The 15,781-nt window shown below is 39.9% G+C and overlaps 1 protein-coding gene across 1 annotated transcript; it reads right to left on the bottom strand.

Annotated features, from left to right (window-relative positions):
• Positions 1-11,410: 11,410 nt before the first annotated feature.
• LOC128511431 (25-hydroxyvitamin D-1 alpha hydroxylase, mitochondrial) lies at positions 11,411-14,887 on the bottom strand. Its single transcript, XM_053484297.1, has 9 exons — positions 14,696-14,887; positions 14,363-14,553; positions 14,026-14,222; positions 13,630-13,830; positions 13,380-13,543; positions 13,108-13,274; positions 12,838-12,919; positions 12,355-12,552; positions 11,411-12,235 (listed from the first exon to the last, which is right to left on the bottom strand). The coding sequence occupies exons 1-9, from the start codon at positions 14,864-14,866 to the stop codon at positions 12,122-12,124; spliced, it is 1,485 nt and encodes a 494-aa protein (XP_053340272.1). The 5' UTR covers positions 14,867-14,887; the 3' UTR covers positions 11,411-12,121.
• Positions 14,888-15,781: the final 894 nt, after the last annotated feature.

Raw genomic sequence — 15,781 nt, 5'->3', positions numbered from 1 at the left:
GTATCATGTCTTACAGAGGTGTAAGGAGGAGGCTGGTGAGACATAGGAAGGTTTTCTGATATATTTACACCAGATTTCTGAGTAGATTTTGTACTGAAGGAACCTGATATCCTCTCCATTTTTAGAGCATCCTGGATTTCTCTCCACATCTCCCCCTGAAGGCGTCTCCTCCTGAGATGAGAGTGATAATGACGCCTCCTCGCCCATTCCTCTAGGTCACCATTACTGTTAGTACTAAAACCAACTATATCCTTCTCTCGTCTGTTATGTGCAGTAGCAGGTTGCCAGTGAACATTTAAATCCCCTCTCGGCATCATCATCATCTCCTGTTCTCTTCTTTCCCTCTGTCTCTCCATCAGTGCTCTATGTTTGTCCATCTCATGACCAGTGTACTCAGGAACCAGTCCACCCTCAGGAGTCCAGTTTATTCTGTTCTTTATTGGTCTGGTTTCTGCTGTTGTCTGGCTGGTGGGTTCTCCCATGCCTTTGTGGTATCTGAAAAGAAAAATGATAAGAGAGCACATCTAGTGAGGATTGAAACAGAACCAGAATAACCAACGTTCTAGTCATTACAATAACTTTCCACCGTTATTAGGAGCGAGTGTGCACTAAATAATTTAATATTATATTTAGATCTAATGAAATGTAATGTAATCTCGTCTAATCTGCGTCTGGGATCTGACCAACATAATCACTTTTTAGATTAATTCATAATCCTGATTTTTTTTTTTCATCATGGCTCTGAATGGATATCTCAGTTTATTTATTTTATTTATTGGCTTCTATAAAGGTTCCTCTTTAAGCGGTTTTGCCAACCGGGCCCTTAAGAACATTCCAGTTCTTTGCATTGGGTTGCTTTCACGGTGCTTTTTGGGTTGTTATATGTCAGTACTGTTAATAAGTGCTATCGGTCCTGCAGCATTTGAGTGAATCTGAGCAGAAAGTGGAGCTTTATACACGTTAGAGTTCATCCTGCTGCCTTCACATCATCAGTAAACACCAGTGAGTACAACACCCACGCCGTAACGCTGCTCCAGCATGTCTGATGACGATGTGGTGTGCTTTGGATCACGATCCCTTCTTTTATTTCTCCATATTCTTTATCTTCTCGTTATTCTAGTTCATCCTCTAATAGAACTGAGCAGGCTTTTTTAGCAAGTTCCTGAGAGTTCTGCGTCTTGAGCTAAACCCTCTGTATTAACATTCATGAAGGCGTTTCCTGATTGTAGACTGTGCTGGTGATAATTGTGCTGTGCTCAGCTAGATACTGTAATTTTATATATAGGCTATATACAGTGGTGTGAAAAACTATTTGCCCCCTTCCTGATTTCTTATTCTTTTGCATGTTTGTCACACAAAATGTTTCTGATCATCAAACACATTTAACTATTAGTCAAAAATAACAAACCTACATGGCCCTGTGTGAAAAAGTAATTGCCCCCTGAACCTAATAACTGGTTGGGCCACCCTTAGCAGCAATAACTGCAATCAAGCGTTTGCGATAACTTGCAACGAGTCTTTTACAGCGCTCTGGAGGAATTTTGGCCCACTCATCTTTGCAGAATTGTTGTAATTCAGCTTTATTTGAGGGTTTTCTAGCATGAACCGCCTTTTTAAGGTCATGCCACAACATCTCAATAGGATTCAGGTCAGGACTTTGACTAGGCCACTCCAAAGTCTTCATTTTATTTTCCTTCAGCCATTCAGAGGTGGATTTGCTGGTGTGTTTTGGGTCATTGTCCTGCTGCAGCACCCAAGATCGCTTCAGCTTGAGTTGACGAACAGATGGCCGGACATTCTCCTTCAGGATTTTTTGGTAGACAGTAGAATTCATGGTTCCATCTATCACAGCAAGCCTTCCAGGTCCTGAAGCAGCAAAACAACCCCAGACCACCACACTACCACCACCATATTTTACTGTTGGTATGATGTTCTTTTTCTGAAATGCTGTGTTATTTTACGCCAGATGTAACGGGACACGCACCTTCCAAAAAGTTCAACTTTTGTCTCGTCGGTCCACAAGGTATTTTCCCAAAAGTCTTGGCAATCATTGAGATGTTTTTTAGCAAAATTGAGACGAGCCTTAATGTTCTTTTTGCTTAAAAGTGGTTTGCGCCTTGGAAATCTGCCATGCAGGCCGTTTTTGCCCAGTCTCTTTCTTATGGTGGAGTCGTGAACACTGACCTTAATTGAGGCAAGTGAGGCCTGCAGTTCTTTAGATGTTGTCCTGGGGTCTTTTGTGGCCTCTCGGATGAGTTGTCTCTGCGCTTTTGGGGTAATTTTGGTCGGCCGGCCACTCCTGGGAAGGTTCACCACTGTTCCATGTTTTTGCCATTTGTGGATAATGGCTCTCACTGTGGTTCGCTGGAGTCCCAAAGCTTTAGAAATGGCTTTATAACCTTTACCAGAATGATAGATCTCAATTACTTTTGTTCTCATTTGTTCCTGAATTTCTTTGGATCTTGGCATGATGTCTAGCTTTTGAGGTGCTTTTGGTCTACTTCTCTGTGTCAGGTAGCTCCTATTTAAGTGATTTCTTGACTGAAATAGGTGTGGCAGTAATCAGGCCTGGGGGTGACTACAGAAATTGAACTCAGGTGTGATAAAACACAGTTACGTTATTTTTTAACAAGGGGGGCAATCACTTTTTCACACAGGGCCATGTAGGTTTGGATTTTTTTTCTCCCTAAATAATAAAAACCATCATTTAAAAACTGCATTTTGTGTTCAATTATGTTATCTTTGACTAATAGTTAACGGTTTTTGATGAGCAGAAACATTTAAGTGTGACAAACATGCAAAAGAATAAGAAATCAGGAAGGGGCAAATAGTTTTTCACACCACTGTATATATATATAATTCTGTTAACTTCCTCTTCTGTGCTCCTCCAGGCCTTTTAGTGTCGCTGAGGTTGCCACAGCGTTCCTCCTTTTGTAAATAATTTCTACTCTCTCTCTCTCTCTCTCTCTCTCTCTGCTAGATCAGTTTTTTTTTCTCACCATCATTTAACACTGTGATAAGTGAGAAAGAGTTTATTATATTTATTGTAGTTTATTAACTATGTAACTAAACTTTATGTTTTAAGTTTTCATACGATAAACCTGTTTTAACATTAATTGTATGAAATATTTTAACCTGATTAAAATGTTTCTACACCAAGAAAGAAATGACAGATTATTAAAAAACAAAGGCTTTGTAAATACTGCTATCTAGTGGATTTGATGAGTATTGTTATTCTTTAAAGCTGAGTCTCTGATATTAAAGTTGAAAGTGTTCAAGGGTTACACTTTGTTCTCACATGAGCTTCAGACATGATCGATGAGTTCATGAGTGAGAGTGGCTTCCAAACTCAGTGTTACAGCAAAACATTTCAAAACGTAAATTCTGGGTAAAGAATGTTAAAACGTGTGTGTGTGTGTGTGTAAAGATGAGATCTGTCCAGGTGAAGTTTTGTATTTATCAGACAGAGTGAAGCGTCCGATTGCTCTCTCTCTCACAACTCCATGAGTTTCACTCAACCTGATCAGACATTCAACTTTTCATGCATGTATTTATTTTAAAAGAAAATCAGGTCACTGCTATTACACAATAATATTACACAGTGTACAAGCACGAAACAAATGAGTTTTTATATAAATGTGCAATAATAATAATAATGCATCCTTTACCTAACCGAATCTAAACCAGACCATCAACTCAACACACACTTTTAGAAATAATAAACACATAAAGATTGTAATTAAACATGAATGAACTAATAATTCTAACACAATACTCTTCTTTAAATTGAATGCCATTTCAACACACACACACACACACACACATGCACACACACACACACCTGCTGTTGGAGATGAAGTCCAGCAGCGCATCATCAGGACTGATGTTTTGAGATTCTCCTGTGTTTTTCCACTCCGCTCACTCATTTATAATCATCTCACGTTTTTTTTTACTTTGTGGGTAAAGTCTGTTCTCCTCGTACACACACACACACACACGTCGCCTTACTGAGGAATGTAATTAAGTTCAACAGAACTGATGTACAGGATGTAAACACTCCCAAAGTGTGTGGAGGGGAAAAGAACCTCACACACACACACACACACACACACACACACACACACATACACACACAGAGTAATGTGGACATCAGCAGGTTTTCGAGTTTTTGTTGCAGAAACAAAGCAAGGCTGAAATCTGCAAGCACACACACACTCTCTCTGGCTCTGACAACTCGCAGTACATTTATACACAAACAAACAAATAAATTTATGAAAATTCTGAAATGTTTAAATATTTTTTTTTTATAAAGCAGCAAAAGCCAGTGTGTGTGAGTGTGTTCCCACTACAGGAACCAGATGAGACCAAAGTTCATTTCCATGAGTCTGTATTGTGGTGCTGAGAACATTTCTGCTTAATTAAACACAAAAAGAACAGATCGTCGGCCCCATCCAAACACTTTTTTTTTAAATAAAAAAGGCACAGAGCTGTGTGTGAGCATCATAATTACAATATCACCTTCAATTGCACAATTTTTATTACCCTATGCCAGTGTTCCCCAAAGTGTGAGCCCAGTGGGCAGTAAGGGTACTGCAGGTGGATGGCAAGAAGTTATTTATAATATTTAATTTTCAATTTTATAATTGGGTTCGATATCTAATTATATAATCGAAAATATTTCTGATTAAAAATTACAATTTCCAATAACATGAGGCAACAGCATTTAAACAATGTGATATTTTTCATTTATCATTATCTTGTGTGTCGATCAGTGTTATGATTAAAGGTTTGGGGGGGGGGGGCACAAAAAAGTTTCATAAATTATTCTATTTTCTTATTGCTCTCTAGCGTTTGTTTATTTTCTATAAGTGGTTGATTGTTTTATTTTAAATCTTAGAAAAGTGATTCATTCTTTCATCATGATGTTATTCTCAACACACACACACATACACACCTCCTGCACTGAACAATAACCCATCCACAAACCAAGGAGTTCTCCTTCAGCACAAGTTTTTTTAAACAACAAACAAAAAATGTAAACTTACTAGATCATGATGTCTTTAATTTCAAATATAATCAAAAAGTCAGAATCAGATTCATACTGAAGTGTATGCAGGAGGTTTCCTGAGGACTTCACTTAAACATTATGAGTGTGTGAGAATAGACCGAGCCACACACACCAGGTTTCCCTGCTGATGATGATAAAGATCTGTGAGAGAGTGGAAACTCTTTATCTGAAACTCTGCAGCAGAACAATCGGGATTGAGTGTGTGAACAGAAAGCTAAGCATCAGCAGCCTGCAGCAGGACATGTCTCTGACCACCAGTCCTAAAGCCTGCACTCTGATTGGGTCGTAACACACCACTCCATCACCACTTTCTGCACGGCAGAGGGTTTGGCGGGCCAACCTGTCAGCGGTGTGTTCACCTTAATGTTCCTCACAGTGTGGGGGAGAACCTGAAGGAGATCTGTCACTGTCACACACGCTCCTGCAGAGATACAACAATACAATAACACCACAGTAACACTATAGTATCACTACAGTATCACTACACTCGCAATACAGTATCACTACAGTATCACTACACTTGCAATACAGTATCACTACACTCACACTACAGTATCACTACACTCACACTACAGTATCACTACAGTATCACTACACTCACACTACAGTATCACTACACTCACACTACAGTATCACTACAGTATCACTACACTCACACTACAGTATCACTACAGTATCACTACACTCACACTACAGTATCACTACAGTATCACTACACTCACACTACAGTATCACTACACTCACACTACAGTATCACTACAGTATCACTACACTCACACTACAGTATCACTACACTCACACTACAATATCACTACAGTATCACTACACTCACACTACAGTATCACTACAGTATCACTACACTCACACTACAGTATCACTACACTCACACTACAGTATCACTACACTCACACTACAGTATCACTACAGTATCACTACAGTATCACTACACTCACACTACAGTATCACTACACTCACACTACACTCACACTACAGTATCACTACACTCACACTACAGTATCACTACAGTATCACTACACTCACACTACAGTATCACTACACTCACACTACAGTATCACTACAGTATCACTACACTCACACTACAGTATCACTACACTCACACTACATTATCACTACACTCACACTACAGTATCACTACAGTATCACTACACTCACACTACAGTATCACTACAGTATCACTACAGTATCACTACACTCACACTACAGTATCACTACAGTATCACTACACTCACACTACAGTATCACTACACTCACACTACAGTATCACTACAGTATCACTACACTCACACTACATTATCACTACACTCACACTACAGTATCACTACAGTATCACTACAGTATCACTACAGTATCACTACACTCACACTACAGTATCACTACACTCACACTACAGTATCACTACAGTATCACTACACTCACACTACAGTATCACTACACTCACACTACAGTATCACTACAGTATCACTACACTCACACTACAGTATCACTACACTCACACTACAGTATCACTACAGTATCACTACACTCACACTACAGTATCACTACACTCACACTACAGTATCACTACAGTATCACTACACTCACACTACAGTATCACTACACTCACACTACAGTATCACTACAGTACCACTACACTCACACTACAGTATCACTACACTCACACTACAGTATCACTACAGTATCACTACACTCACACTACAGTATCACTACACTCACACTACAGTATCACTACAGTATCACTACACTCACACTACAGTATCACTACAGTATCACTACACTCACACTACACTATCACTACACTCACACTACAGTATCACTACAGTATCACTACACTCACACTACAGTATCACTACACTCACACTACAGTATCACTACAGTATCACTACACTCACACTACATTATCACTACACTCACACTACAGTATCACTACAGTATCACTACACTCACACTACAGTATCACTACACTCACACTACACTCACACTACAGTATCACTACACTCAAACTACAGTATCACTACAGTATCCAGGGGGCCAGGGGTAGCTCAGTGTCACAGTATCACTACACTCACACTCATTACAGTATCACTACAGTATTACTACACTCACACTACAGTAGCACTACAGTATCACTACACTCACAATACAGTATCACTACAATTCAATTCAATTTTATTTGTATAGCGCTTTTAGCAATTTTCATTGCCGCAAAGCAGCTTTACACAGTCAAAATAATTATTTAAGTTTGTATGAAATGTGAATTTGTATGAATCAAAATGGTCAGTTTGTCCCTGGTGAGCAAGCCGAGGGCGACAGTGGCAAGGAAAAACTCCCTGAGATGGTAATAGGAAGAAACCTTGAGAGGAACCAGACTCAACAGGGAACCCATCCTCATTTGGGTAAAACAGAAAGCAGTAAATGATCTGCATTTATACAGTGTGTAGGGTGGGAGGCAGTTCAGCTATAATAGCTGATGTTAATTGATGTTAATATGGAGTCCAGGTAGTTATTGAAGACCCAGGTAGACTTGTAAGAAGTTCCAGTCATGAACTATCGAACTGTCAAGTCCCCAGAGAAACAGTTGCCAACACCAGTCAAGGCCAGAACCATTTTCTAGGTAGAGAGAATCATCCCCAGACACCAGACGCATCCCAGAGAGACACACGGGGCATCCATGTGACGAGATCTTCAGACAGAAGCGGGGCACCAGGATGGGTCAGACAGGTCCAGAGGGCAGAGGGAGTCTGGATCACTGGCAGCTCAGGAACGACATGTGTAGCTCGACAGAGAGAAAGAGAAAGAGTGAAAGGGGGAGAGAGGAGGAGAGAGGAAAGAGAAAGAGGTGGAGAAAGAGAAGAAGAGGAGAGATGGCAGTTAGGTATGGTCACAGTCACACAATGTATAACGTGAATGTATATTAAGAAAGCAGAACTACAGAGAAACAAACACAGAGAAACAGGTTCCTTTGGGTTCTTTAGCTCTGTGGGTCCCAACCTACGTTACATTCCCCCTCAAGGGGACGCCAAAGTTCATAGGGGTATGTGAGCCCTTGTCTGCCAAGAGGTTGTAAAGTTGTCAGAATTAGATTTGCTATTTGTTGAATAAAATAACACTTACTGTATAATAAAAGCCTTGTGAGAAAAAATATTTAACAAGATCAATTTATTTTTTCATTTTGTGTATATGGGCTGGGCTGAGGTGAGGGACTCAGTTTTTCTTAAATACAAGCAGGGGGCGCTCCAAGAGAAAAAAAAAATACCCCTGCTTTAGATGGTTAGGTTCCTCATTTGTAAGTGAATTCTGCTGCAGAGTAGATGATCAGATGTGGCCTCTGTGTGGTGGGAATGAAACCTGCGCCACACTGGCATGCTCGGTGTGAGACATGAAGCCCTTGTTTTAGACTGTTAGAGGACTTGGTTTAAGACTGACAGATGGAGATAGAGACAGAGAGGCTGCTGATCATTTGTGTGAATCAGCGTCAGAGCAGAGAGAGAGAGGGGTGAGGGCTTTGCTCAAAGGGCACAGCAGGGGCAGGCTGGAGGTGCTGGGGCTCGAACCTCCGACCTTCTGATTAGTAAAGCAAAGACTAAACCAATGACCCTGCACTCACATACACACACATGCACTGTAAAGAAGGCAGTTTCAGATTATTTTAGTGATGTATGATTCAAAAACCCTAAAAAGAATCGTTTGGAGTTAATTGGCTTAGAGGTGAATTTAGATAATTAAAAGCATAACGTGATGAAGCAATGACGCAAAGTAACTCAATACACATCCAGGAAGTGATGCCAGTTTTGTTTTGTTTTTTTGTTTTTTTATTGAACAAAACAAACATTAATAATAGAATCAATAAGTTTGAATAAACATGTATCAAAATTGGGCACACACTAGATAAACAAAATAGCATTTTTGAAAGAAATAAAAAAGAATCTAACACAATAAAAATAAAAGTAAATAAATAAAATAGATGATTAAATACAAATGCAAAGGGGTCTCGTTTTTCCTCTTCTAATAAACCAAGGTCTCTTATTATTTCAGCAACCTTTCATATGCTCCAAAGAAAAGGTGATCAGTTGTCTCAATTACAACTTAAAAAAAAATACAAGTATTCTGTTCAAAATTAAACCTGTGTCTTAAAAACTCAGATGACGGCAAATACCATTAAATAATTTGAAGTGGGTTTCCTTAGCTTTAGGAGAAAATCAATTCCACCCATTTTTTTAAAACAAATCTCTAGGAACGAAAAAACAAAAGTTATTTTTATTTGTAAATATATAAATTTGTATTTGTATTTGTAATATATATATATTTATATATACATTATATGAGTTAATAATTTATAGTCATTGTTTAATAAAGTAATAGGTCGCAAATTGTCCAACAATCTAACATCCTTTCCTGGTTTGGGAATAAATGTGTGATTAGCCCTTGTCTCATTGAATTATGCAAAACTGGATTAATAATAATTTCCTGAAAAGCTGCACAACAAAATTCCCCTTAACAAATCTCAAAAATGGCGATAAGAGTAAGTCATGTAATACAGTGATTTATTTAATTACAAACACATAACAGCACAATACAAAATAACTCCACAATAATGTACATACATTGTTTTATATTGTTTTTGTACACGGTTTTATATTGTTTTATAAAACAAAGAGTTATATCTAATATAATATTTCAGCAAGTTTTTGTTATTTAAGGTTGTTTCTATTTGAGTGTTGTTTGTAAGGGGATTGAGAGTAACGTAACATGATTTCAATTCTCTGTATGTATGCACTGTACATGTAGAAGAATCGACAAAATAAAGTTGACTTTGAGATCTTCAAAGAGAAAATCAGGATGTGATATTGATGAGGAAGACACGTATATAAATCTGGATAAAAGCTAGGTTTTTTTTTTTAGCTATTTAGCTTTTTATTAATATTTCTACCCCATCAATGATAAAGGTTTTAATAGTTCCTTCCTTAACGTATTTTTTCTAGCCCACAGAAATAAGCTGTATTTTTTTTCCTTCTTCCCTTCATTAAGCTTTTGATCTAATATATGCCCCTTTGGCATTCCTCATACAGACCAATTTCGCATGTTTTACAACAATGATAGAATTAAGATTCCAATAACCCTCATTACAAAAATGTTTGTTTTTATTGTATGTATTGATTTATTGTCAAGTCAATTGAACAGTGATCTGTTAGAGAAGCTGCTGATAAACTGAATATTGTTTGATAGTATAAAAATTTGGGACATTAACCAAAATCAGTTCGGGACTTGCTATAGGCATCAGACAGTGACAATCCAATATGTTCATGTATTATTGTTATCAAAAACAGGTACATTTAATTGTTTGCTTGAGTGTAAGTGTTACAGTGTGTTGTTGAAAATGAATAAGTCTAAAAATCCTGAAAAATTAAACTTTCAAGCTAAACATGCAATATTAACGGAGTAAAACCAGCAACACTTAACACTCAATCATCATCATCATTAGCCTAATCTGCATGTCTTTGAACTGTGAGAGAAAACCAGAGTACCCAGAGGAAACCCAGCAAGCACAGGGAGAACATAAACCCTGTTAAATTAACCTCTCAACCCTGGAGGTGCAAGGCCACAGTGCTAACCATTCTGCCACTGTGCCGCCACACTGTTAACAGAAATTACTTACTTTTGAATGCGTGTGATGTATAAACATGGGAGAATGTAACTGGTATCGGGGATGTACATGATTTAAAAAATGAATAAAATTTAAAAAGCCAAAATGATTTAATTTTAGTTGCATTTGAGAACACCTGAGAACACAAGGCCACTGCATGTGAACCTGGAGAACTGGAGAATCAGATTTAAATATATGTGTGTAGTTTAAACTGAACTTAGACATTCCAGTATCATGATGATATTATGGAGTTCTTCGGTGTTTGAAACATGCAGTTATTTACAATGATGGTTAAAATCTCCAGTTAAAGACAAGAAATTCTGTCACAGTCACATAAACATTTATTCATGTGAGCAAAATCACCAGGAGCGGTTATTTTATGCACATGACTAACATTTGCTTACTGTTAATACTCCTAAACTAGTAAAGCAGCAACTAAAAGAAATATTTTATTATTAACTTGCTCAAATTAGCAATTTATTATGATACAATAATTATTATTAATAAAATAAGTAAAAAAAAAAACTCAGCTGATGAGCAACAGTTCAGTAAGTCGTGCTACAGTTATACTACTGGAACAGCATTGTAACATTACAGCATCACTACAGTAACAATAACAGTAACGTTTACAGTAACAGAAACAGTAACACTATAGTGCACTATAGTGACAGTAACGGTAACACTACAGAATCACTGCAGTAACAATGAAAAGTATGGTTTTCAAGCACCATTACCTGAGCATTAATATCATCACATGTAAATAAATGTTATGTAAATAAAGTGCTACGTGAAGGTCATCAAAATTTTACAGTAGTTACAGTTTACCTCTAGTTACAGAAATAAAAATTATGTGGAATGAATATGTTCATAATAAAAAAAAAACATTTAATATCACATTTAAAAAACAGAGGAAGGAATGACAGACCTTAGGAACACGGACAGTACATCAGAGGAACTGAACAGGCCACTAGGGGGCCCTGGTCCCTGTCTGCTATTGGGCCCTTTCCACTAGGGCCGTGTCCAGTACTGTGTGCTGCCTGTAGTGGGCAGTGTCTACTAGGGGGCGTGTCCCCAAGCACAGATTTATACTGATTGGTCCATTACATTAACACTCACAGAAGAATAATTTATCTGTCCCTGAGATTCAGCTCCTGGTCTGTGCTGTTTCCAGACGAACAGAACATGTAATGTCTGTAAAAAGCACTGTGTAAGCACACACACACAAACACACACACACGTACATGTGTGCACACAGAGGTGCTGCTTGTGCAGCAGGCCTGTAGGGGGCCCCAGAGGGCTGAAAAACGCATTAATATAATAATACGTAATAATTATATTGAGTGCTGGACTGTTGTCCTGTGCAGAAGAGTCTCGCTGCCATGTGCTGAGACTCAGCGCTCGATGAACCGCAGATTGATGTCTCTATCTGGAACCAGGAGAGTCCGGGTCATGGGTCGGACCACATGGCCGCTCGGATCAGGCTTCACATCGAAATGCAGCAAAATCTGGAGTTCGAGAATAAAAAAAAGAATAATTGTAATTAATTGTAAATAAATAATCACATATCAGTTGAAATAAACTAAATAAGATTAACTGAACAAAATATACAAAATAGAACTCGTACCCGACTGAGCGCCAGGTACAGCTCGAGCTCTGCGATTCTGCGTCCGATGCAGCTGCGCTTCCCAACCCCAAAGGGAAGAGACGAGTACGGGTGATGCACTTTATCACGGCCAAGCCACCGCTGCGGGAAAAATGAGTCTGGGTCGGAAAACTGAGCTGGGTCACGTGATGTGGCGTAATGACACAGAGTGATGAGTGTCTGCAAATAGGTGAAGACACATCACAGTGAATGGGCAGGGTTATAATGAAGGGCAGGGTTACATGAGTGTGTAACATACCACACATATATATACACATATAATACATACATTAAATGTATTAAGAGTGTTAACTGCACATGTTCAGGTGTAGGGAGGACATTCACGATACATTCAGCATGTGTCCAAGATAAACTACAGATCAAGTATTAATAGTATCAGATTTTTGATTATTTACCGTGTAGTCGTGTGAACATAATTCTGTGCAAAAATAAAAATACCCCTACCTTTTTGGGGATGATGTACCCCCCAACTGTTATATTCCGATCTGTGATGACTCTGGCGTTAGCAGGAATCACAGGATACAGTCTGTTTATGAACAATAACACAGTATTAAAAAGCATGAACCGTGACCTGACATTTCCCTCAGCCAATCAGAACACACGATGCTGCTCTCAGCAAATCAGAACATACAATCAGAACACAACAAATGGACTGATGTGTGAGGAATGATAAGAAGGATAGGAGAGAATAAATAAGGGGAATAAAAACTGAACCTTGTGACTTCTTTAATGACGGCCTTCATCAGAGGCATGGCCGCTACATCAGCTGCTGTTGGGATTCTTCTGTCTCCTAGAACCTTCATGACCTCTGACCTCAAGGACTCCTGAATCTCAGGATGGCGAGAAAGCTCATAAAGAGACCAGGATAACGTGCTGGAGATCTGAGAGATGGACGCACAGAAGCGAGGAAGTGAGCATGTTTTAAAGTGCTAGTTTAGTGAGAATAAATAAATAATAAAAAAATAAAATTAAAATAAAGACTGTACCGTGTCAACTCCTGCAAGCAGCAACTCTGTAACGTTACTGTACACAGACTTTAACGGCATTCCGGCTCGAGACAAGAAGTAGGTCAGGTATCGCCCCTCCACTTCCTCCCCACGCGCCAGCTTCTCCTTTTCCTCTTTAAGGCGCTGATCAATGTGACCTTTCGCTGGAGAAGAGGAAATGCAGCATGCTATTTTAGCGATCAGCTCACTGATGATCAGCACACAGTAGACTCTTCACTCTTACACTCACCGAACTGGAACATGTAATCCCAGCACTGACAGAACGTCCGCCATGGGCCGGGGAAAAGGCGGTGGAGCCACGCTGGCATGGCCATAGTGAGCAGTGTCATTACGAACATGGTGTTAATAGACTGGATGAAGCGCTCTGTTTCCATGGGAACCTCTGCGTCCAAACACCCGATCCTGGACTCGAAGAGTACCGATGAAATACCTGAGAGTGAGAGCGAGAGAGAGAGAGAGGAAACGAGGGAGTAAGAAAAATGCTTTATGGATGTTTTTCTTTACTTTTATTTATTTCTTTAAATTAATGCCAGCTCCCTGTGTGTGTGTGTGTGTGTGTGTGTGTGTGTGTGTGTGTGTGTGTGTGTGAGTGTGTGTGTATATATATATATATATATATATATACCTTCAAGGCCAAAGCGGTAGAACTCTGTTGCGATGTCTGTGACAACTCCGTGAGAATTTTGCTGTGTGCGGAGCTGGAGTTTAGTGATCAAGTCGCTCACTACAGAGTTGAGTGTGCTGTCGTACGCCTCCACAGATTTGGGACGCAGCATGTGTTTAGCCAGAAGACTGCGAACACTCTGCCACTCCTCTCCCTCACTGAAAACGCACACAACACAATCCATCCATCCATCCATCCATCATTAAACCACTTACATTTATCTTTTTAATAAGGTGTATGCATATGTGTGTATGCATGTATGTATGTGTGTGTGTGTGTGTGTGTGTGAGCAGCTTACGCTGTCAGCAGGCCGTATCCATGCCCCCTGTGATTCCTGTAGTCCTTCCAGGAGGAAATGTCTGACCGCACAGGTGTGTGTCCCTCCTGTCTAAGCACTTGCTCCATAAGCTCGGGTTCTGCCACGTGTACGGTCAGAACCGGCCCAAAACGTGCCTTCCACATTGGCCCGAACCGCCGCCGCCCCTCCAGCTGGGAATAAACACACACTGAGTGTACTGCACACTTCCCGCACTAATACACAGTCCTACAGATTTACGATTAAAACATGACACTTCATATTGAGGTGTGTGTCCATGTGTGCTCAGGTGTGGGTGTGTGTAAGTGTGTTTACCTGCAGTTCATGCAGTCTGGACAGTCCTCGGTTTGCCAGCAGGTCCCAGATGAACCTGACTGCTGACGGTCCGGGCATCTGATCCAGAGTCTTCACGCTCACCATAGGTTCCACCCACTTCATCACTGGGGTCACGCTCCTCCACGACACACGCATCACTTGCTGCAGCATCTTCACACTCTGTACCCACACTTTACACACAGGTCACACACACACTTTGTCTCTAATAGAATGAGTGTATCCCCCACATATTCCTGTCCTGTATTTATAACAAACACACACACACACACACACACTGCCAACCCATTTCTGACAGAAAGGGGACGAGGTTGTCCTGAGGGTGTGGCCAATCAGAGTGCAGGACTTCAGCAAACCCCTGATTTCTGAGCACTCTCTCAGGTAGTAAAGGGAAGTTCGGATCATTTTAGTGACTCGGTTCTTTGAATCATGTTCATTCAAATGAACGAATCTTTTTTCTCGAGTGCACAAACACACACACACACACACACACACACACACTACAGTTCCAGTAATAAAACATTTACAGTGCAGCTGATGTGCAGATGAACAGAGTGAGCGGCTCACCTTTCATATTTCCTGGCCCGAGTCGTTCGTTCTTTCGTCACGTGACCCCCATAGTGCACTGCACAGCGTTTCTGGGAGACACGTAACAAACGAACGAACTCGTCGGTCAAGAAGACTCGTGAGATAATCCGCTCATTTCTGTTTCCTGTACATCACCTACCGAGCTTTTGCGACGCTTTGCGCATGCGCGCCCAGTAGAAAACGAACGAATCACTCTCTGAGACGACTCGTTTCTGTGAGTCACGTTAAAGACTCGTAAAAAAAAAAAAAAAAGAATCGTTCAGAAACGACTCGTCTCTCTCAGGTTCCAGTGAAACTCTCTAACAGTATTTAGAAATGAGAAACATGAATTAGCTTTACTGAATTTACCCCTGTGCTGCTGAATTAACCCCTGAATTTACTGAATTAACCCCTGAATTTACTGAATTAACCCCTGTGCTGCTGAATTTTCCCCTGTGCTGCTGAATTAACCCCTGAATTTACTGAATTAACCCCTGAATT

The sequence above is a fragment of the Clarias gariepinus genome, chromosome 23 (genome assembly GCF_024256425.1).
Source record: "Clarias gariepinus isolate MV-2021 ecotype Netherlands chromosome 23, CGAR_prim_01v2, whole genome shotgun sequence".
NCBI lineage: Eukaryota > Metazoa > Chordata > Actinopteri > Siluriformes > Clariidae > Clarias > Clarias gariepinus.
Note: the sequence above shows the minus strand (reverse complement) of the source record. Positions and strands in the feature narration are given on the sequence as shown.

What these genes read in the sequence shown, in the direction of transcription:
- LOC128511431 (XM_053484297.1), bottom strand. Translation starts at nt 14,866, where the DNA reads ATGCTGCAGCAAGTGATGCGTGTGTCGTGGAGGAGCGTGACCCCAGTG. An exon ending in GTCATTAAAGAAGTCACAAG is followed by an intron (nt 12,920 to 13,107) that starts GTTCAGTTTTTA and finishes GTTCATAAACAG; the next exon opens with ACTGTATCCTGTGATTCCTG. An exon ending in GGTACATCATCCCCAAAAAG is followed by an intron (nt 12,553 to 12,837) that starts GTAGGGGTATTT and finishes ACCTATTTGCAG; the next exon opens with ACACTCATCACTCTGTGTCA.